Source organism: Sceloporus undulatus, chromosome 3, assembly GCF_019175285.1.
Source record: "Sceloporus undulatus isolate JIND9_A2432 ecotype Alabama chromosome 3, SceUnd_v1.1, whole genome shotgun sequence".
Lineage (NCBI taxonomy): Eukaryota > Metazoa > Chordata > Lepidosauria > Squamata > Phrynosomatidae > Sceloporus > Sceloporus undulatus.
In genome coordinates this window covers 2,016,248-2,039,545 of record NC_056524.1, presented here as the reverse complement: position 1 = coordinate 2,039,545, position 23,298 = coordinate 2,016,248, and the positions used below count along the sequence as shown (strand labels likewise).

The 23,298-nt window shown below is 52.0% G+C and overlaps 4 protein-coding genes across 5 annotated transcripts in view; 2 read left to right on the top strand and 2 right to left on the bottom strand.

Moving 5' to 3' along the window:
• Window positions 1-23,298, top strand: part of FHIP1B (FHF complex subunit HOOK interacting protein 1B) — a 620,510-nt gene that overhangs the window by 118,219 nt on the left and 478,993 nt on the right. The gene's annotated exons all lie outside the window — the stretch shown is intronic.
• CCKBR (cholecystokinin B receptor) overlaps window positions 1-23,298 on the bottom strand; it is a 540,140-nt gene that overhangs the window by 131,032 nt on the left and 385,810 nt on the right.
• Window positions 1-23,298, top strand: part of TAF10 (TATA-box binding protein associated factor 10) — a 141,334-nt gene that overhangs the window by 30,562 nt on the left and 87,474 nt on the right. The gene's annotated exons all lie outside the window — the stretch shown is intronic.
• Window positions 4,962-23,298, bottom strand: part of DCHS1 (dachsous cadherin-related 1) — a 49,121-nt gene continuing 30,784 nt past the window's right edge. For both annotated transcript variants that reach the window (XM_042460241.1, XM_042460242.1), the window contains exons 11-21: window positions 21,577-21,816; window positions 20,250-20,375; window positions 16,674-16,883; window positions 15,654-16,517; window positions 14,165-14,278; window positions 12,330-12,541; window positions 11,444-11,598; window positions 10,963-11,093; window positions 10,191-10,477; window positions 9,735-9,873; window positions 4,962-8,995 (exon numbers count right to left, since the gene is read on the bottom strand). In XM_042460241.1, coding sequence (XP_042316175.1) covers window positions 6,435-8,995; window positions 9,735-9,873; window positions 10,191-10,477; window positions 10,963-11,093; window positions 11,444-11,598; window positions 12,330-12,541; window positions 14,165-14,278; window positions 15,654-16,517; window positions 16,674-16,883; window positions 20,250-20,375; window positions 21,577-21,816 — 5,039 coding nt within the window. In that variant the 3' untranslated portion in view covers window positions 4,962-6,434. The remainder of the gene's footprint in view (window positions 8,996-9,734; window positions 9,874-10,190; window positions 10,478-10,962; window positions 11,094-11,443; window positions 11,599-12,329; window positions 12,542-14,164; window positions 14,279-15,653; window positions 16,518-16,673; window positions 16,884-20,249; window positions 20,376-21,576; window positions 21,817-23,298) is intronic.

Here is a 23,298-nt window from a genome sequence, read left to right as displayed (position 1 = left end):
CCTGATCCACTCCAACCCATTTCTGCCATGCAGCAATTCACAATCAAAGCATCTCGGACAGAGGGCCATCCAGCCTCTGCTTAAAGACCTCCAAAGAAGGAGACTCCACTCCATCCGAGGAAGGAGGGTGTTCCTCTGTCAAACAGCCCTTACTCTCAGGAAGTTCCTCCTAATGTTGAGCTGGAATCTCTTTTCCTGGAGCTGGCATCCATTGAGGCCCTCTTGTCGTGGGGGAGAGGCTTGTGCGCCCTAATGATGTTGTGAGCTATGCTGGCGGTGGTGAGAGGGCAGGTCCAACGCCATCGGGACTGCGCTGAAGGGACAGAGCCCTCCTCCACGGCCAACTATCATCGTCCAGCTTGGAGGGAGTGAGGGGGTGGGTAGGGGCTAATTTTGTATTGCAATTTTTACTGTACACCACTATGATCATTGCGGAATAGCGGTCTATAAATAAAACATATTATCAACATTATTATTACTGTTGTTGTTGTTGTTGTTGCCACCAGCAGGGCCTCCCATGCCAGACAGGTCACAACCGAAGGGTCTGACCAAGAGCACCAAAGGGCAGGATGGGCTCTCTAGCCTAGGAGAAGGAAAACTCTGATCCCAAACCCAGGCAGATGGTGCTCATCTAACCCTGTAAGGTCAACCATCTAAGAGAAGAAAACTAATCAAACCTATGACCCGAGGACCTCGCTGCCACCATCCATGCTTGTCAAGGCCTCAGCAGTCAAACCTCTGGTTTAAAGGGTGAGGCCAGTTCTGTGCATGCTGCGCTCCACCAGAAAAACCCATTGCACAGGCTTGAAGGATACATCCAAATAGTATTCTACAGTGAACTCGCCACGGGTCAAGAACGTAAGAGGGGCGCCCCAAAGAAGAGATACAAGGACTCCCTGAAACAACATCTCAGACTTGGCCAAATTGATCACCAACAATGGTCTGCCATGGCCTCACATTGGGAGGCATGGAGACGCACTATCCTCGATGCTGCAGCCTTCTTTGAAAGCTCATGCCGAATGAGTCTCGAAGAGAAATGACAAAGCAGAAAGAACCACAACCCAGAAACATCACCCAAGGAGACTTTCTGCTGTGCATTCTGCTACGGACCTGTTTGTCCCGGACTGGCCTTTTTAGTCACCAATGGGCTTGGATGCCTGCCTGGGGTCAGTAATGGGCTGGATGAGGGAAAACAAACTCAAGCTGAATCCAGAGAAAACAGAGGTACTCATGATAGGTGCCCCAAGTCCAGATAGAGAAATTTGCCACCCAGTCCTGGATGGGGTCACGCTTCCCCTAAAGGACAGAGTCCACAGTTTGGGAGTACTCCTGGACTCATCCCTACAGTTATCATCCCAAGTGGATGCGATGGCCAGGAGTGCTTGGTACCAGCTTCGGCTGATACGCCAACTGCATCCCTGTCTGGACCGAAAGGACCTTGAAACTGTGGTACACACACTGGTAACCTCTCGTTTAGATTTCTGCAATGCGCTCTACATGGAGCTACCATTGTACCAAGTTCGGAAGCTTCAGCTAGTCCAAAATGCCACAGCCAGATTGGTCACTGGTACCCCAAGGTCAGACCATATAACACCTGTACTAAAATCCTTACCCTGGCTGCCAATTAGCTTCCGAGCCCAATACATAGTGTTGGTGATCACCTTTAAAGCCCTATATGGCTTGGGCCCGAGTTACTTGAGGGAACACCTCTCCCGACATAATCCGCCCCGCACTCTCTGAACATCTGGGAAGAACCTACTTGAATACCCCAAGGTGAGATTAACATCTACTCACCAAAGAGCATCCTCAGCTATGGCCCCAATGATTTGGAACAACCTTCCGGAAGAGCTTCAACTCATTCCCTCCTTGGACGCCTTCAAAAAGGCGCTGAAAAGATACCTCTTCCGGCAAGCATATCCTCCTGATCTTTTATAGATGCAACAAGTTTGCTGCCTCCCGATCAGGAATCTACCTCAGGCAGTGATAAATTTTTATATTGTACTAATTGTTTTTAGATGGGATATGGTTTTATATTGTGATTTTAAATAATTGTTATTAGTATTATTGTGTTTCTATAATTTTGTTGTAATCCCGCCTCGATCTGTCAGGAGAGGCGGGACAATATAAATAAAACCTGTTATTGTTGTTGTTGTAGAAAGCGCGGGATCATGAGTCCTTCCTGAATCTTCGTTCCCGAAGAAAAGCCAAAGAGAAAGGGCATCCATTGCTCTATTGTGTCCTCTTCTCTGGAGCAGCAGAAAACAAGCTTGCTCCCTCCTAAATATATCCCTTCAAATATTTAAACAGGGCTATCATATCACCTCTTAACTGTCTTTTCTCCAGGATAAACATACCCAGCTCCCTAAGTTTCTCCATGGTTTCCAGACCCCTCACCATTTTGGTCGACCTCCTCTGGAAACGCTCCAGCTTCTCAACATCCTTTTTGAATTGTGGCACCCAGAACTGGACACAATATTCCAGGTGGGGCCTGACCAAAGCAGAATATAGTGGCACTATTACTTCCCTTGATCTAGACACTATCCTTCTATTGATGCAGCCTAAAATCGCATTGGCCTTGTTAGCTGCCGCATCACACTGTTGACTCATGTTCAATATCTGGTTTCCTTGGACTCCTAGATCCCTTTCATATGTAGTAGTCTTGTTAAGCCAAGTGTCCCCCATATCTATGCCTTTCCATTTTCTGCCCTAAGTGAAGTATCTTACATTATGTTGAATTTCATTTTGAATGAATGAATAAATGAAAGTTTATTTCTAGTCCGCTATTCCTTAGAGATCGTAGTGGTTTACAAAATTTTATTAGCTTTGGCCCAGCTTTCTAGTCTATTCAGGTCTGTGCTGGTCCATAGTGAACTAAGCACTCTCTAAATGGTTTACAGTCTCTCAGCCAATTGCTCCCAAGAGGCTGGGGAGTCATTTTACCGACCTACGAAAAGATGGAAGGTATAGTCAACCTTGGAGTCCCCTGGGACTGAACTCAGAATGTTGTGACTGCAAACTGTATTCCCCTATATTTCTTTTTGGGCAAGTGTCCTCAAATGTTTCCCTATGGGCAAGTATTCCCATATGTTTTCCTATGGGCAAGTATGAGTTCCTTGTGGGCAAGTATCCTCCAGTGTTGCCCTATGGCAATAGCAATTTCTGTACTGCTTGATAGTGAACTCAGCACTCCCTAAGGGTTAAGCAATTGCCCCCAACAAGCTGGGCTCATTTTACCGACCTACAAAAGGATGCAATTCAGAGTCAACCTTGGAGCACTGCCTGGGATCGAACTCACAACGTTGTGGCTGCAGGACCAGCATTTAACCATAGCACCACCAGGGCTCCAAAGCATCAGGTCATTCTGACTTTGTGGCACACCTGCATCTCACCCGACTCATCCTTGCCATACCGAAGGGGCGTTCAGTCCAGCCAAACCGGGAGGTTCTCACATTGCACTTCATTAGCCCACCCGTTTGGCTGGACTGAAGACATTGGATGCTTCCAGGAGGGGGCACCCCAAAGACCCCCTCCTTCAGGAATTAGGGTCTCCACATCCGAAGCCCGGCCTGAGGAGCTGCGTGGCTTGGAGAAGGAGGGCATCATGGTCCAGGCCCCCCAGGACCCCTGATGAAATTAACTGTGGTCTCTTCGTTTGACCATAGATATTGTTGGGCAGAAACTCTAGGGCAACAAGGGAGAGGAGAGGGGCAAAGCAGGACCCCCAGTGACTGGCCTGGTTTTTTTTGTGGGGGGAAAAGAGTCTATCAGGGGGCATTTGTGAGGTCAAGAGAGGAAGAATGGTCTCTATGCTCTGGCCAGTTGACAGGATCAGCACTAGACAGAAATCCCCCACCGTCTAGAAGAATTCCCCCCCCCCCCCAACCTGTGCGGCAGTTCTGGTCTATGTGACTCCCTTGCACAACTGATAAAGCCCTCTCAGCCACCCCTATGGTGGCCTGGGACCCCCTCTGCCCTTCCAGAACCAGTGGAGCCACTGCTTGCCCACACCCAGCCCCCAGCCAGCAAGGCAGAGTCTGTACAAACACGGTGTGGTTTATTAAGGCATTATTATTTCAAAAAAAGTTGGCACTTGGGATAGCGGCCTGTCGGAAGGACCGCTGGGCGATAGGATACAAATGCCCCCCCAGGGAGGGCAGGCTACAATAAATAAATGGGGTAGACAGTTTGGTATGGAGGTGGCGTGAGGCAGCATGGAGTGTACATGAGAAAAAGGTGGGGGTCTGGGGTGGTCAAGGGAGTGTCCACACCTTGGAGAGAGAAGAGGATCCAGCAGCCCACCTGTTGCTGAGATGATCCTGGCACCCTGTGGGTCTCTCCCTGGGTGGCACTGGGACCCAGATGGGCAGGACAGACCCCTGCTTTTTTTCAAAGAAGCCCTGTGAGGAAGAGGGTAGGCACCTGGCCTCCTACCACTCTGGCCCAAAGCCCCAGGTGGTGGGACTGAGGGAGGTGGTCAGCTGGCCTTGGCATAGGCAGATGTTGCAAAGCTCTTCCCTAAACTCCCAAAGGCTGGCAGACTCCTGTACCCTCCATGGCATCTGGCAGAGGGCAAAAAGAGGTAGCATTGTTGGACTTGTCCAAGGCCTCAGCTACCCATTGGAAGGGCTTCTCTGCCTTGGCACAGCCTGATGACAGCAAATCCACCACAACACCGTTTCTCTCTCTCACACCCACATGCATACAACCTTTGGTTTCCAGGTCCTTCGACTGAACATGGAAGCCCTGGAAGTCTGGTTGGAGTGAGATGGGACATTGCACAGCTGCAACCTTCTCTCTGACAAGCTTGCTCTCCACCTGCAGGGTGTTCCCTTTGGCTGCAGCTGAAGTGACCAACCTCGCCAGACCATCAAAATACCTCTGCTTTCCCCTATTTAATAGGGGGGGGGGGGCAGATCAGCAGAGGGGGGGAGAATGGGTTTTATTTTTCTCAAACTTAGTACCATTAACCCCCCCCCCCACCCCCACACACACACATACAGACACACAAGAGCAGACTGCTCAGGATGGTTAGGTGTGGTATAAGCAGCCCCAACTCTGCAGAGTCAGGGAGGACAGGCATTGTGGCAGCATTCACACCCAATGCCAAGCATGCCAGGGTGCTATGCATTCCCAGGCACATCGGGCTAAGTGATACTAGAGTGAGCAGGCAAAGTAACGATGCCCTTCTTTCTGGGCATTTGTGGGAAGCCAGCCCCCTCTGTGCCCTCTTTGCTGGTTTAATCAATGCCAGGCAGGGACTTTCCTGGCAAAGGGACATAATGAATTCCAGATGCTGGCCTTATAGTGCCCTCCAGGCTTGCCCAAGGCAGAAAGCAGCCTCTCCTGCCCTGGCCCACTGGTGCCATGGGACACAGCCAGGACTGGCTGCTATGGGGCTACTGTGTGCTGGTGGGGGGCATTCCCTCCTTGGGCAGCAGAAAGTTTGAGTAGGCTTGCCATCTGTCCTGGAAAACCAAGAAGATAGCAGATTGAAGGGTTTGAAAAATGTCCCTGCCAGCTGCACTGCAAATGCCAGAATGTAAACTGATGGCAATATATAAATAAACAGCAACTGAAATATGTAGGACCTTGATGTATCTGCTGGGGTTTGGTTCCAGGACCCCCCTGGATTCCAAATTCCATGGGTCCTGAAGTCCCATCATATAGACTTGCATAGTAAAATGGTGTCCCTTCTATGAAATAGCAAAACCAAAGTTTGCTTTTTGGAATTTGTAAGTTTTGGAATATTTTGAAGCCATGGACGAATGTTGAATACATGGATATTGGGGGCTGACTGTATGCAGTGTTAAATATCACTATGTGGTGTGGGGGGCAGCTTTTGTAAGGTGGGATGGATGGGATGATAAGTTGCCCCAATCCTGTCTTGCACCCTTTTGTCCCAGTCTTGTGGAAGATAATGATACCAATCCTATGTTTGAGGAGGGGGCTAGAATGGGGCAGAGAGGGCTCTTGTGTACAGTGAGAGACCACCACCCTCTGTGCTTGTGTGGGTGTGGGGTGTGTGGGGAGGAACAGTACTGAAAATATCATGTGCCGTAAAAAGTGTCCATATATTGCGGGGGAGAGGGTAGCTGTGATTCCCTGCAAGAGTCCCTTTGCCCTTACACAGCTGGTGCCAAGCATGGCCAGTCTCTCCCTCTTGTCCCCATTTCAGTCCAAAGAACTGCCTCAAGGAAAATGCAGCAGAGTCCCAACTCATCTCTTGCAGAATCCCCTGCACTGAGGCAGCAGATGGCGCGTGCCCCTGGAAGTGACCCCTGGCAGCAGGATGGGGAAGAGGTCCCAGACTCAAGCCAACAGGGTCTTCTTGTGGTCCAAAGCTACTAGTGGGCTCCGCAAGATGCAGGGATGGCATGCACTGGGTGGTTTGTCCTGCTCCATAGAAGGAGGACAAGGAGTCTGGTGGGGCCCAGCTAAATGCGGAGCTCAGCCTCTTCAGTGGCCTCGGTGCTGATGGCAGAGGCGGAGGGGCCCTGGGAAACCCCGAATGGTGAGACCACGGGGGAGCGGGCTGCCAGGGGGGAGAGGGAGGGCGAGAAGCTGGGGGACATGGCAGCTGAGGAAAGGGAGCCCTCGTGGCTGATAGGTGAGCGGCGCAGCGTAGAGAGCTGTGGGAAGGCGCGCCCAATGGCTGGCTTGGGGGGCACCGACTTGGCCCCAGGGTGTGCCACTGAGGTGATGAGAGGCGGGGGGTCGATGCGGGGTTTGGGCTTGGCTGGAAAAGGTTTCCGCAAGGAGCTTTCGTCCTTCAGGCGGGCGATCTCCGTGAAGACGCTGGCCAGTGGTTGAAACTGCGGGCACCAGTTGAGGAGGTAGTCCCAGTTGTAGCTGCCGCGCAGCTCCTCATCACTGGCCACAATGGCTGTCAGGGAGCCATCCACACAAGGCTTCCCGTCTTCAGGGAAGGCATAGTCCTTGGCCGCCGCAACGGAGACACTGAGCCCACAGCCGCCGGTGCCCAAGTAAGGTCCTACGCCACCAGCACCAGCCCTCTCATCCCGGTAGAGCTGTGGGGGCTGGCCAGGCAACAGGAGGCTGGGCCCCTTCCGGCTCTTGAACCAGTGGCCGGCATCCAAGGTGGCGGGCTCACAGGAGACATCTGAGAGGCGGTCGGCATCTGTCTGGATGCCGGAGTCAGGCCCACGGGCAGCCAGGTGTTCCTGCAGGGAGGAGGTGACGCTGGACATCCGGGGGCACTCGTTGATCATCCGGATCTCGTCATCCTCTGCTGCCTCTGCTGATCCCCTCCCGCTTGAATGTGAGGGGTCCAGCGAGCCCCCACGAGTGGCGTAGGGACTTGTTGTATCTGTGCCATAGCCGGGCAGTGCCTCGTGGTAGAGACAGTCCCCCCCTGGCAGCACCGGCTCACCGTGACCCAACTTCTGCAAAGAGCTACTCTGCACATGGGCTGGATCCACTGCTTCCTTGTGGCCACCGCGGCCCTGCCGAGAACGGATGAGGACCAGCACAATGGCCACTGCAGCCAGTACCACCACCACCCCCAGCGAGGCTGCCACAGCCACCACTAGCATCAAGTTGAAGTCGGTCGCCAGGCCAAAGGAGGTGTGTGTGACGTCAACAGTGACTTGGGCAGAAGCTGAGCGTGAGGCAGGCAGGGGTCCATGTGCCCGGACCTCCAACACCAGCTCCCGCGGGTCCCGCTTGGGGGATCCACTGGAGGGTACCTGGCTGTCCATGCGCAGGTAGATGGTGCCACTGGTCCGGTTGAGCCCAAAGAAGGGAGAAGGTTTGGTCAGGGTATAGAGCACCACACCATCCGGACCCTCATCCTCATCAGTGGCCATCACCCGCCCAATGCTCTGCCCCCTGCGCGCTCCTTCTGGGACCTCAAAGCTGAAAGTGGGATGGAGGAAGACTGGGTCATACTCATCGTCTCCAGTCACCAGGACACGCACGGTGGCTGTGGCTGAGGCATTACCTGCGTCGGTGGCCTGCACCAGCAGCTCAACTGCCTTGGTGCGCTCGTAGTCAAAAGGAAGGCGAGAGCTCAGCTCCCCTGAGGTGCTGTTGAGGGCAAAGGCCTGCCAGCCCTGAGTTGGAAGGAGGGCATAACGCAGTGCCCCGAAAGCCCCTACGTCCGCATCCACAGCACGCACTCTGGTGACCAGGCTCCCAGAGGGCAGGTTCTCCCTCAGGCTGGCACTCAGGATCTCCAGTGGGAAGTAGGGCAGGTTGTCGTTCACATCTTTCACCTCAACAGTGACTGAAGCCAGAGCAAAGTGCCCGCTTGCCCCATCTGAGGCCTGGATCACCAGAGTGTGCTGGTTTTGGATCTCACAATCCAGGGCCTCGGTGAGGCGTAGTGCCCCCGTTGATGGATGGAGCTGAAAGAGCCCCCCAGGGTCGCCAGAGCTGACGCTGTAGCGCACTTGACCATGTGGGCCAGAGTCTGGGTCGTGGGCAGCCACACGAAGCAGCTCTGTGCCCGGTGCAGCGCTCTCACTCACCGCAGTGTGGTAGACAGCACGCCCAAAGGCCGGTGGGTTGTCATTGACATCCAGCACGCCAAGGAGGACGGGCACCAGGGTGCTGCGCTGCGGCACTCCTCGGTCAGATGCAGCTACTGTCAGATTGTAAAGGGCCACGGCCTCAAAGTCAAGGGGCTCAACTAGGACAAGAGCACCAGTCCCTCCAGCTTGGCCCTCCAGCTGGAAGGCATGGCCACTGTTCCCACTGACAATGGTGTAGTCCAGGGCGGCATTGTCACGAGCAACGTCTGCATCCGTGGCCTCCAGTGTGAGAAGGGTGGTGCCGGGGCGCAGGTCCTCTGACACACTGGCATTGTAGTGCGGCTTCAGGAACTGTGGCTCATGGTCGTTCAGGTCCAGCACTTGGATCTGCACAGTGACCCAGGCGGAGAGGCTGGGCAGGCCCCCATCCCGAGCCTCAACGTGGATGTCTAGCATGGGCTGCCGTGGCTCCAGCCGCAGGGGCTGGGTAGTGAACAGGGTGCCTGCAGGGAGGGAGTAAGAGCAGCAAGACATGAGGGAGGGCTTGTGTGTGTGTGTGTGTGTGTGTGTGTGCGCGTGCGCTTATCATCAGGAGTGCCACTGTGGCCTGCATGTATGCAGGAGCAAAACACAATTGAGCTACCATCGTGTTAAGGACACATGCATGCCTATCTTTTCCTTATGCATGCACGTATCCTTTCCTTGGCACGGTGGGGGTGGTATTCCCTCCCTCTCCAGCACTTGAAATCCATGCACCTTACTGAGCAGCCACTGAAGCCCTCTCAGCCCCAAAACTAGCCATTACCTGCCTCATGGGGAGCAGGCAGGATTGCACGAGTGTCTCTCCAGGTTCAAGTGTAAAATTATGACCTCCACTCTCTTATCTGCCATTGTGCTCTGGAGGTCTCAATGCTACTTGCTGTAGTGATCATTTCACATCTGGGGGGCTGAGTAAGTGCTTCAGTGATGCTGCCCACTCCCCACAAAGCAGGGAAGGACTGGGTGGGAGATGTCAGAGGCTGCCCAGGAAATTGGGGGAGTGGGGTGGCATTTGGCACAACTGGGCACAAGTCTGTACGCAAGCCTTCTATGCTGTCTATGCAATGCTAGGACTGTTCAGCAGCCTGATAGGATGGGGCAGGGGGATGAGGGGAAGCAGGAACCAGGCTAGAACTCCCTCAGAAGTATTTATCCTTCCCTGCCGCCACTCTCCTTATTGTTCCCTGCCCTCTGCTTTTGTACCATTGTTGGTGTGGATGGCAAAAATACGGCTTGGCTTGGCCAGTTGATAAGTGATTTCCCCGTTGGAACCAGAGTCAAGATCTGTGGCGCTGAGCGTCAGGATGGCACTACCCACTGGGGTGTGTTCTGGCAGTAGTACCTGGTGGATATAGAACATAATACATTATTCCCTGAAGGTCAGTTTCCATCAGTTACAGAGTGTCAGGAGGGGTAATCCACTTGGCACTGGGGTGGGGATGCCTAACCCCCAAGGCCACTCCATGCCCTAACCCCCCAAGCTTCTCTTCAAAGTCCCTTGGCTGACTGACCACCTTCACTCCAAGCAGATCCCAGTCTACCTTCTGCCCCTGAGCCACCCCTGGGAGAGAAGAAACACAGGAACAGCCCCACCAACCCATGGGCAGCCAACATGTTGGCATCTGGAGGGATGGTGCAACACCTGTGAGGGTCTGGTACCTGGTACAAAGCCTGGGCAAAGGTGGGGGCGTTGTCATTCACGTCCTCCACCACTACAGTAACGTTGGCCTCAGTCTCATGCTGGGAATCAGAGGTGCAGACGGTCAAGGTGTAGTGGCTGCGCTGCTCATAGTCCAGCGGGGCCATCAGGGTGATCCGCCCACCAAAGTGGAGGATGCCGAATGTCCCGATGACGCTGCTCTCCAGCAAGAGGACGTAAGAAAGCTGCGGTCCACAGTCTACGTCATTCCCCGTCACCATGGTGATTTCGGTGCCCAGCAGGGCATCTGATAGGAAGAAGTGTGCAGGAGTGGGGGGACACTTAGGTCCACCCAGTCTGAGGCCATGCAAGGAGAAGGGGGGAATCTATGGCCTGCCCTCAGAGCCCTTCCTTCATGGCTTCCAGGGAAGAAGATGAGGGTGCCACTGGCATGCCAAGGGAATTTTGGCTCACATGCCTTCCAGAGGATGTTATTGTGGTGCCCAGACTTGGGCACTGTGGGCTCAGGAGGAAGAGCATGCTGGGAGCCTCAAAGCAGGAGACTCAGGATTCCTCTCCATGGCATTTTCTAGGGCCATCCGATCCCTGACTCTGATGACAGCGATGGGTTTGTGGACAAAGAGAGGCTGAGGGACCATATCATCTGCCCAAGGAGGCCTACGGCCACACCATCCCACTGCGATCAAACAGGGTCTCATTCTGAGGCCCTAGCCTGGGAAATATTCAGGAGCCCTTCTTCTCATCCCACCCCACCCCACATCACCTACTCACTCTCTGGCACCCGGACCTCCCAAGGTGCAGGGATGGTGGGACTGTTGTCGTTGATGTCCATCACTACCACCGTCAGCGTGGCTGAACCCACAAGGGGAGGGTTTCCTCTGTCTGTCGCAGTCAGCACCAGCCTGTTAAGGGCACAGAGTGATGGTGGTAGGGGCCTGAGTGAGGTGCTCTGGCCTTGGGGAAGGTCTCATGCCCCCTATAGATCTACCTTGGAAGTGGAGTGTGGGGCAAAGCAGGGTAAGGTGGGAAGTGGGGTGTCTCCCTTCTCCCCCCAAGTCCTTCACATGTTCTGGACAGCTTTTTTTAGAATGACCCCCCCCCCCCAAGCCACAACTATGTTCATCATCAGAGGAGCTTTCGCCAGAGGAACAACATCCAAAGGGAGAGGCACAATGGCTTGAAGGGTTCAGACCCCTCTCTGCTGGTCTGTGGGCTTGCAAGAGCAGAAAAAGAGGCGAGAAGGCTGGCTCACCGGGTTTGGGCCCAAATCTCCCTGTCCAGAATGGCCGCCGTTGTGATCGTCCCAGTATGGGCATGGATGTGGTAAAGCCCATTCATGGGCAGCGTCTGGTTGATTGTGTAAGTCACTTGGCCATTGAGGCCCTGGTCCAAGTCGTCCGCCATGACCTGCAAAGTGAGGCAGTGAGAGCGCTAGGGCCAGCAGAAGATCCTAGGCTCTCTTCCTTCAGCTGACATGGGAGCTGCCCTGAACACAGAGCCCAACTCTTGCCCCAGGAGGCACCCTCTGGGCTCAACATCCTTTTTAACGGTGGTGTCCAGAGCTGGAATACTGTGTCAAGTTCTGGGAACCACAATTCAAGAAGGATGTTGAGAAGCTGGAGCATGTCCAGAGGAGGGCGACCAAAAAGGTGGAAGGTCTGGGAACCATCAAGCCCTATGAGGAGAGACTTAGGGAGCTGGGTATGTTTAGCCCAGAGAAGAGAAGGTTAGAAGGAGACATGATAGCCATTTTTGAATATCTGAAGGGATGTCACATTGAGGAGGGAGCAAGCTTGTTTTCTGCTACTCCAGAGAATAGGACATAAAACAATGGATTCAAACTACAGGAAAAGAAATTCGACCAAAATATTAGGAAAGCATTCCTAATGATGCAAGAGCTGTTTGACAGTGGAAAGCTCTGCCTTGGAGGGTGGTGGAGTTTCCTCCTTTGGAGGTTTTTAAACAGAAGCTGGATGTCACAGGGAGGGCTTGGATTGTGTCTTCCTTCATGTCAGAATTGGGATGGACTGGGTGGCCCTTGAGGTCTCTTCCAACTTTGTTACCCTAACGCTGGGGCAGATCCCAAACTGCTCAAGTGGGCTTTTTAGAGGCCTCCTGCTCAACCTGGGAGGACTTACCTGGATGACTGGTGAGTCATAGCCCTGTGCCTCCCGGATGAAAGCAACATAATTCTGCAGCTGGAAGCGGGGAGCATTGTCGTTGGCATCTTGCAGGTTGACATTCACAGCCATGAAGCCAAAGGAAGAGGGAGACTCGGCTTGCAGCACCAGGCGCAGCCGAGGGCCTTGCTCAAAGTCCAGGCTGCCAGAACTGTGCACAGACACCAGACCTGGGGGGAAGCAGGGAAGAGTCACCACCGCCTGTTTCCCTGTATGGATGCTGGGGACTGCAGAAAAGGAATGCACAGTTCTTCTTCTCCCACCCGTGTCTTCCTTCCCTTCTGACCTGAACTGTTGCATTGTCCCTAAACATCATGTTCTCCCACCCATCTTGGCATCAACCACGTGGACTGTGGATACCCTGGAAGACAGACTGGGTGCAGAGTGGTCAAAATGGGGTGCATTTTATTACTCATGATAGGTATGGAAGAGCAAATGTGGCGTAGTGGCATGACTGTTGGTCTACAACTCTGGGGGGCCAGGGTTCAAATATTATTGCTTTGCCATAAGATGTATTTGCATTAAGTTCAAATATTATTGCATTGCCATAAGCTGTATTTGCATTAAGTTTGCATGAGCAGGTGGGTTTCTCTCTCTCAACAATTGTTATTGGGAAAAATTAAATGGAACCTCCCTGGCAAGACCAGTCTACTCTTGAATAACATTGGATGCTGGAGGCTGGGTAGCCTCTTTGGCTGCCAGCTCCTGTCTGTGAAGAAAAGCCATATGTGGCTTACAGCTTCAAGACTGGTGGCCCACCCAGGGCAACTCCATCTCCTCTGGACAGCAGTAGCCCTCATTGGACTCTCACCATGAAAGGAATCCCCCAACTTGGCTCTCTGTATGCAAGGCAGCCAGCCAGCCAGCAAGGCATTATTTATAGACCCACAATATAGGCTATAACAAAATAAACATAGCTATGTTTCTAAAATAAAATTACCGCATAAACCAACAATTCAAGACCCAAACATAGCAAGCAGATAGAAAGCAGAGGTGGTAGCAGATGAAGCGACTGGACTTTAAAAACCTGCCAAGATGACAAGCCTCCCTTGGGGGCCTGGAGCCTTCAGTGTGAGGCTGCATGTGGCCCCCTAGGGTCAAAAAAGTGTCCTCAATCAGCCTCCAAGTCCTCAACGGGGGCATTTTCATTAAATAAGTGGTGAAACATGGTAAAAATGTCCCCATGAACATACAGAATGTTTGAGGGTAACTATTAAAAAAAACCTTTTTGCACAGAGTGCTGTGAGGTATGTTCTCCAAAGTTGCCCGCCCATTTTAGTGGCTCCTGTGGAGAGACCTCCACTGGGCACCTGTGTCTTGGCACAGTGAGCATGGGTGTCCCCCCCCACCTCAGAACATGAATCACCCTACATTTATGTGCTGGTGTTTGGTGGCCCTTACAAGGTAGGCCACCAATTTATTTATACAGTGCGCCCTTGCCTTATGCAGTGGATCTGTTCTGGACACACACACCCCATGTAAGGCAAATCCTGCATATGCTCAAGCCCCATTTAAAACAATGGGGCTCATGCATGCATGGACACGCGCGCCATTGCCACTTCCATTGCACAGCTTTCAGCATAAGCTGAAAGCCACATATAGTGCACCTGCATATGACGCAGGTGCACTATATAAATAATTAAATTGTGGCTGCTCTCAACAGTTCAGCTGGCACACAGCCTCCAGGAGGCATATCAACTGGCTCGCACATTGCAGCTGCCCTTTCCCCAAACAGTGGACCACTGGCACCCAGCACTATTTGCTCTCCTTGCTGGGCACTGCTACTCCAGTACCTGAGCTTGGCTGGATGTGGAAGGAACCCTTTTCATTCCCACTGATGATGCTGTAGGTGATGTGGCCGGAGGAGCCTGCAGTGTGCTTAGCCGTGACATCCACCACGGTAGTGCCTGGAGGGAGGAAGAACATCAGAACGATCTTTACTGGGAGGGGAGGCCGTTTGTTCTCCCGTTGCAACAGTGCATTTGCAAAAATGCTATTCAATCAGGATTGCTTTCTTTTCCCTAGCACCATCTGAACCATTTCAGGATTATAGTGTCCGTTTGCATTAAAACCTTAGTGTGCAAAACACACTTCCCATGACAATATTTACACCCTTTCCTAGTTTGGTGCACAGACACAGACACAGATGCTCCCCCCCAATGTATAAATATAAAATATAAATACACATGAAAACAGTCCTATGTTTTAAAAGGCCTATTTGTCCTTCTGAAGAAGGGGTTCCTGGTCAGACTTCCAATTAACTCAGTGATTCCCAGACTCTGGTCCTCCAGGTGTTTTGGACTACGGATCCCAGAAGCCTCTGCCATCTTGTCCAATGGTCCAGGATGCTGGGAGCTAAAGTCCAAGTCAATTGGAAGACCAGAGTCTGGGCATCACTGACTTAACTAATTGCTAAACACTGACGAGGGAAGCCATTCCTCATGGGTTTCAAACCACTCACCATTTTGGAGGGTGATCAAATTGGTGAAAGGTCTGAAAACCACCAAGCCCTATCAGGAGAGACTTAGGGAGCTCGGAATGTGTAGCCAGGAGAAGATAATGTTAAGAGGCAATACGATAGCCCTGTTTAACTATTTGAAAAGGTGTCATATTGAGGATGGAGCAAGCTTGTTTTCTGCTGCTCCAGAGAATAGGATCTGGAGCAATGGATTCAAACTAAAGGAAAAGAGATTCCATCTCAACATTAGGAAGAACTTCCTGAGGCTAAGAGCTGTTCCAAGGTGGAAGATGCTGTTGCCTCAGAGCGTAAAAGGAATTCCGCCTATGCTGAGCCCCATTTAAATGAATGGGGCTTGTGCACACAGAGGAGCAGTGGCGTGGTAGTGCAGTGGCACATGCACAAGCCCCACAGGCGCACATACCATTACCCCTTATACGGCCCATCTCCTCTTTTCCCAGCGCAGTTTTCAGCGTATGCTGAAAGCCACGTAAGGTGTGCCCACGTATGACGCAGGCGCACTGTAGTTTGAATCTGTAGTTTGCTCTGGGTGTTCTTCTCTGGACAGCAGAAAAAGAGCTTCCTCCATCCTCAGTATGACACCCCTTCAGATATTTAAACATTGCTCTTGAGCATCCTCTTAACCTTCTTTTCTCCATGCTAAATATACCTGGCTCCCTATGTCTCTCCTCAGAGGGCATGGTTTCCAGACCCTACACACCATTTTCGGTGATGGATTTCTTAGCTGGGAACCACCACCTGCTGGTCCTGCGGCTTTTTGGCTGCAAGGATTCATCTGACCCTGACCATGCTTTAGCAAATACCTGGAGCAGCATCCTCAGGCAGTGCTACCTCACTGGTGCTGCGTGGAAAGCGCACTCCTCGGTAGCTCTCGCCTTGCAGGTGGATCACGACCACACCTGTGGAGGAGAGGGGTGGCTCTCCCAAGTCGCTGGCCAGCACAAACAAGGTCCGCTGCCGCTGGTTGAGGACATCAAGAGGCTGCAGTGGCTGGATGGCCCCTGTGTAGGTGTTGATGGAAAAGTTCAGAGTGGGGGTGGCGAAACGGTAGAGAATGGAGGCGTTGGCCCCTGCGTCATGGTCCTCGGCCCGCAGGGTGGCCACCACTTGCCAGGGCGGCGTGTCACGAGGCAACGTAAGAACCAGTGGACTGAGTGGAAAGGTGGGGACATGGTCATTGACATCCTGGACAGTGATGGTGATACGCACTGTGGTGCTTTGGGGGTCCAGTGGGGAGGAGTCCACAGCCAACGCCAGGAAGCTATAAGTGTCCTTTCGCTCCCGATCCAGCCGCTGTGTGCTGGTCAGGCGGCCTGTCTGCGGCTCTACCTGAAAAGTGCCCAGGGATCCATTAGCCAGGAAGTAGGAAATGAGGCCATTGGGGCCTTTGTCAGGATCTGTGGCTTCCAGTTGCAGCACCAGGGCACCCACAGGCAAGTCTTCAGGCACCTCACTAGCATAAGCCTTCTGCACAAAGGCAGGAGGGTTGTCATTCAGATCCAGCACCTGGACGTGGATCATCAGGCTGGCACAGCGTGCAGGGGAGCCATGGTCACAGGCACGGACCACCAGTGCATAGTTGGCTATCCGTTCCCGGTCCAGGCCTCGTGCTACAGAGAGCTTGCCCGAGATGGGATCTAGGGTGAAGTCATCCTCAGAGTCTCCGGCTGTAGGAGAAAGAGAGTGAGGAACACAAGGTGGGGTTTGTAAGAAGATGGAGAAGCATTGTGGGAACAGTGAAGGGACCCATTTAATATGCACCTTCCTCCCCCAATGCTCACCCAGCATACCCAAAAATGCCCCCTCCTTCCCCACTATATCACCTGCCAAATGATAAATGAGGCGCCCGTTCTCTCCTGCATCGTGGTCTGTGGCACGCAGAGTGACGAGCTCTACGTGGGCCTGGTTCTCAGGCACCTCCAAGGAGTATGTTTCTCTTGGGAAGGTCGGAGCATGGTCGTTTTCATCAGTCACCAGCACACGCACGGTCGCCTTGGACTGGCGGGGGGGTAGACCCTTGTCCTGCGCATACACTGGAAGGAGAAGAGGACTGTTACTAGGGCCAAAGAAGACTCTGGCATGTCACCGTCCTGGGCTATCCATTGTGTCAAGAGAGGTTTCTCACCAGGATGTACACAGGCTATGAAAATCAAATGTATCAGCCATTTCCCGATTGTACGAATCTAGGAAATAGCAATAGAAATAGTTCAGGTGCTCACTTCCCCTGACTCTCTAACGGTTTCCCTTCTGCCTCCCCTAGCCTTTCCAAAAACAAAATGGGGAGGTGGAGTTTAAAAGGAGATGATTGCTTTATGAAGGAAACTCTTTGCAAGTATCAGCTCTTTAAAAGTACAGCGGGTCCTTGGGGTTTGGATCAATGACCCCCCCATGGATACCAGGATCTGTGGATGTTAAAGTCCCATTAAATGTAATGGCATAATTACATTTTGACTCTTTCTGAATTGGTTCCCAACATTAATCTCCTGACTCCTCCTACTAACAAATTTTCTACGTTCTCTCCCATTTCTTTGGATGAACTTTCTATGCTGCTGAACTCTTCCAAACCCATAACCTGTTCTCTTGACCCAGTCCCTTCTCATCTTCTAATCTCCATAGCTCCTTCTTTTTTGCCCTCCCTCATCTACATCTTTAACCTCTCTCTTTCTTCTGGCTCCTTCCCCTCGGTCTTCAAACACGCTCTAGTTTCCCCTATTCTGAAAAAACCTTCTCTCGACCCTTCTTCCCTATCTAGCTATCGCCCGATTTCTCTTCTTCCTTTTCTCTCTAAGGTTCTGGAACGAGTCATCTACTCTTGCTGTCTTGAGTTTCTTGAAACCAACTTGGACCCTTTCCAGACTGGTTTCTGCCCACGGCACTCCTCAGAGACGGCCCTCACTAAGATCTCGAATGATCTCCTGCGGGCCAAGGCGAATGGCCTTTACCCCATCCTTGTCCTACTCGACCTGTCTGCGGCCTTCGACACCGTGGACCACTGTCTTTTAGTTGACTTACTTTCTGACCTTGGCTTCTCGGGCTTCGTTCTCGATTGGTTTAAATCTTGCCTGTCAGATAGATCTTTTGCAGTGGTCTCTGCTGGAGTTCCTCAGGGTTCTGTCTTGGGTCCCCTCTTGTTCTCTCTATACACACTGTCTCTTGGTAAACTTATCGGCTCTTTCGGTTTCTCTTATCATCTGTACGCCAATGATACCCAGCTGCATCTTTCCACCCCTGACCTTTCGCCAGGGCTTGAACAGCAAGTTTCATCTTGTCTGATAGCTGTCTCCCACTGGATGTGCCATCGGCGCTTGAAGCTCAACATGTCCAAGACAGAGCTTCTTGTCTTCCCTCCTAAGCCCACCCTTCAATATTCCTTTTCAGTCTCTGTCAACAACATCTCTATTCAGCCGGTCCAGGAAGCCTGCAGTCTTGGTTTCATTTTCAACTCTTCTCTGTCATTTATCCCTCAGATTCAGGCCACAGCCAAGGTCTGTAGATATTTCCTCTATAATATTTCCAAAATCCGTCCATATCTCTCTGCTTCTACTGCAAAGACTTTGGTCCATGCCCTAGTGGTCTCTCGACTTGACTACTGCAACCTTCTCTTGGCAGGGCTTCCTCTCTCTCACCTCCACCCATTGATTTCTGTTCAGCACTCAGCTGCTCGTATCATCTCACTCGCTCACCGGTATGACCATGTCTCCCCTCTGTTGTCATTCCTTCACTGGCTCCCCTTTCCCTTCCACATTCAGTACAAGCTTCTCCTGCTCACCTTTAAAGCCCTGCATGGGCTGGCCCTTCCCTATCTCTCTGAACTTCTTTCTCCCTACATCCCCACTCGTTCCCTCCGTTCTGGTGGCCAAGGTCTCCTGTCCCAGCCCAGGATTTCCACGGCCCCGTCCCGGATTCGTCCCTTCTCACTCGCTGCCCCTCACTCCTGGAACCTCCTCCCCTTACAAGCACAACTCAACACGTCTCTAACCAACTTCAAAGCCAAGTTAAAGACCATATTGTTTAGGGAAGCATTCCCAGGGAGTCTATGATTGTGTCCTGGTTGTTCTGATGCTTGACCCAATGTTGGATATTTGCTGTTTTAACTTGTTTCTTACGATGTTTCTTATGATGTTTTTAATTTGTTGTTTTTACTTTTAGATTGTGCGCCACAGGCAAGTTTTTTATATACTGTTATATATTCTTGATTTTACTTGGTTTTGTACAGCGCCATGTAGATTTACAGCGCTTTATAAATAAAGCTAGGTAGGAGAATCCATTTATGCCAAATCCATGCAGCAGGCAGGGGTGCGAGTGGGCTCTAACTGTTTGCACTTGCATTGGGAACATGAACCACCCACACACATACACACACAGTACACACACACACACACACACACACACACACACACACACACACACCCTGCTCTTGGCTACCAGAGGGGAAATAGATGTCTCTGTCAGTTTGCCACTCCATGGCAGATATAGGAGGGTTAGGGAGAGAAAGTTAACCACCATAAAACTGCAATGTGACCCAAATGGAACCTCCCAGCATGCAGTTATACTTCAAGACCCCCACCCCCAAATCTGTGATGCCCCAGCTTGATGTCAGAGGCAATGTCTAAAAGCACTATGTATTAAACAAACCCGGCAGGAAATAAACAGACATGTGAGTTTGTTTGTTTTCAGCCTCTGCGTTACTTTCGTTCTCTTCAGGTTGTAGAAGTGTAGAAGAGCATTGTAAAAGCATTATTTTTGCCAAATGGATTATTCCAACTTGGCAAATGGGACACTTTTAGGACACTTTTTCATTTGCCTGCCGGGTTTATTTAATAATAGAATAAGGGTCTGACTTTGGCCTGGGACAGGCAGGCCCTTTGTAGTGTGGCGGCGGCGCAAATATGGTTAGGGACCACGCGGCAACCGCACGGTTCCTAATCTTAGCACAGACTGGCGGTGCTACAATGGCGGCACCCCATGTACAAGGGCGCCACCATTGTGACGCATAGCATCCGCACGTCACACAGCAGCAGTTACATCACAAGTGCACCATTGGCGCACTTGCAACATAACAATGGTGGTGACAAAAGAAGTCGGTTTTCCCAGGTTCTTTTTCCTCCAGAGGGAAGTTAAGCGGTTTGGCAGCTGCAACTTCCCTCCCAGGAAATTAGGCTGCTGGCAAGCTGTTGGTAGGCCACCGAAAGGCCGCCATTCCTCGGCAGTCTGTACTGAGCCTTTGAGACTCTGATGACTAGATATCATGCACCCCTTGTCAAATATTCTGGAAGGCAAACACCAATCCAAACAGAAGGGGACCACTGACCTTCTCTTTGGACAATTATCTGCCACTGTGAATGAGAACCCCTTCCTGACTCACCAAATCTGTTGGCCCCTGCCCTGGAGTCCCTTACCTGTCAGCAAGTGTTCTGCATGCTCCTCGTGGTCCAGAGAGCGGAGGGTACTAATCAGACCTGTTTGTGGGTCGATGGAGAAGTCTCCCCCAGAGATCCCACCGTATAACACATGCCCATTGGTTCCTGTGGAAAGATCCCAAGCAAGGCAGATAAATTAGCCTTCCACACCCGCCCAAAACAGAAATGCCCCTCTACAATACCCTATGAGTACTCTAAAAGCACAGGTGGTGCAGTGGTGAAATGCCAGTCCTGCAACCACAATATCATGAATTCGATCCTGCAGGGCTCCAAGGTTGACTCAGCCTTCCATTCTTTTGTAGGCTGGTAAAATAAATACCAGCTTGTTGGGGGTCATTGGCTAACACACGGTAAACCACTTAGAGAATGCTCATGTTCACTATGAAGCGGTATAGAAATGTAAGTGCTATTGCTGATGCTAAAACACATTCTGACCTTCTTCCAGGCTCTCCAAGTGCCTGCTTGCATCCAAGCGCAGGATTCTCCCAGGATGACTGACTGAAATGCACCAGTCAACCAGCACAAGTCAGCACCTGTTAAACTGACACCCAGGGAATGCCTTGTCTCTTCATGCCATGCACAGATGTCCCAGGAGAGGCTGGCAAGCAAGAGGCCTACATTTCTGTGAATGTGATGAAAGGCTCAAAGGTCCCCTTCAGTGCTCCTGGTTCTTACATATGCCAACTATTGGTGACACAGTTTTTGCATCCTGAACTATCATCCAGCTGAAAAGAAAGTTCCCTGCCATCCCGGGATGCAGTGGGATGAGTGCTTGGAGCAGGGAGCAAACTGAAGAAAGCAAGTTGTGGACTGAATGGAATGGCAGATGAGTGTTAACACCACTGTACCATGGATGCATAGAGGTGAGAAACCTGGGAGCAAGCAGTGCCCATTCCTCCCCTGGCTCTGAACTTGGGCCACCCTGGGCTGGAGCCACCCTAGTGAGACTGCAGCCAGAAACCAGCATTTCCAGCAACCTCTGTTGGCCAACCGGCCCATCAGGCCAACAGCCCAGCACTTAACCATCAGTGCCATGTGGCCTTCTGGTCTGCCTTTCTCCTTGATCAAATGATATCCAGATGGCACCTGTGGTGTGGAGATTTTGGCGCCCCAAGTTTCATGCCCACAAAGGGTTACCAAAGGGAGTGTGAGCAATGTGCCCTCTTCCTTAAGGGAAGATTTGACCCATGGCTATTCTACAACCTCGTCATTCCATTATTGACTTCTCCCATCCTCCCACCACTTCCAGACATAGATTTGGGAAGGGGTTGAACATGCTCGTTGATGTTCTTGGCATATTCCTCACCCAGGTCTCGATCGGTGGCATGTAGCTGCAGAACGGGAACCCCCGAGGGCTGGTTCTCAGCCACACTGGCCTCGTAACTGCTCTTCTCAAAGGTTGGAGTCTCGTCGTTCACATCCAGCACGTGCACTGAAAGCAGCTGCGTGGCTGAGCGCCGTGGGGATCCATGGTCCATGGCCACCACTGTCAAGTTGTGCTGGGACACCTCTTCCCGGTCCAGTGGCCGCACGATGGACAACACCCCTGAGAGGAGCACAGGCGGGTGAGTTGCTTGGGGAGAAAGCCCCTGCAAAGCCCCCTCCCCTGGCCTTCCCTGTTACTCAGGTCGAGGCTACACAGCCCTCGTGGGCTAGAGCCAGATGCGGCCTCCAGGTGCTTCCTTCCTGTTTCAGCCCAGAGTTATTCTTGCAAGAGACAATATTGGTTTTGGCCAGCTCACAAAGTGAGTGGGAGATTTATTTTTATCTAGAAGGCTTCTGTTGAGGGAAGCGTGTGGAAGCCTTTCTTCTTCAGAGAGGAGAAACAGTTCATGCCAATAAAATTGCCAATAATGTTCAGAAACAAAATAGGTTGCCTTCATAGCTGATGGTGGCCACCTTAGCCTCTCAAATATTGGGAGAAAACTGTGAAGTGCCACATTGGGGATACTTTCCTGCCTGTTTTGCTCCTTGATATATTTGGTGGAGACTTGTAAGGACTGCTGGGTGGAGGGGGGTTGCGGTCCCGGGGGCAGGAGTAAGCCTGGGGGGGGGGGGGGGGGGCTGAGACCCAGATATTCTGCCCATTGAGGATTGGCAAGAAAAGTGGCAGCTGAGCCTCCTGGTCTGTGGCTCGGTACAGACGGATGGCTCTGTGCTGCCCGTCTTTCCCACTTGTTGGTGCCACAGCAGCCACACCATGCAACATCAATGCACTGCCAAAAGAAGCCACTCTAAGCGGCTTCTTTTTGGTGGCGCCATAAAGGGGAAAGGGCACTGTCATGATGCCACTTCCTGGAAGTGACGTCCAGACACTGCGCAACAGCGACGTCATCATGGCGGCCGCCATGTGGACAGGAGGCCGCCATGATGATGGAATCCATACGGACTAGGGTTCCAGAGCATGCAGTTGGTGTGCACTCTGGAACTCTAGAATCGGCATGGGCACGCTGCTCCCTGCCCGTGTGTACTGGGCCAGTATTACATCTTGTTGCCTCATTGCTAAGGCTTGGCTGCCGTGAAGGCAAACTGGAAGAGCAACACACTACCTTGGTCCAGGAGGTGATTCCCAAAGCATTCTAGCAGAAGAAGGCAGAGCTGTTCCTAAAGGGCTAAAGAAGGCTGGCCCTAGGGAAGACAGGGGGCACAGAGGATATAGGGCAATGCTTTCTGGGCAGCCCAAGGCCAGGAAGGGCCAGGAGCCAACATGGGAAGGGACGGAATAAGGAAGATGGTGACTGGGGACCCAAGATATCAGGGAAGGTGATGTCACTAAAGGGGTGTGGGGAGTGCGGACTGCACCAGCTGACAGCCTAAAGGGGGGTGACTCCACTGCTCCTCAAACATAGTATCATAGAATCATAGCTAGTTTTTTGTAGGTTTTGCAGGCTATGTGGCCATGTTCTAGAAGAGTTTATTCCTGACATTTCGCCTGCATCTGTGGCTGGCATCTTCAGAGAATGCCACATGGCATCCAGTTCAACCCCCTGCCCTGCAGGAACTCACAATCCAGCCTCTCCCTGTGGCC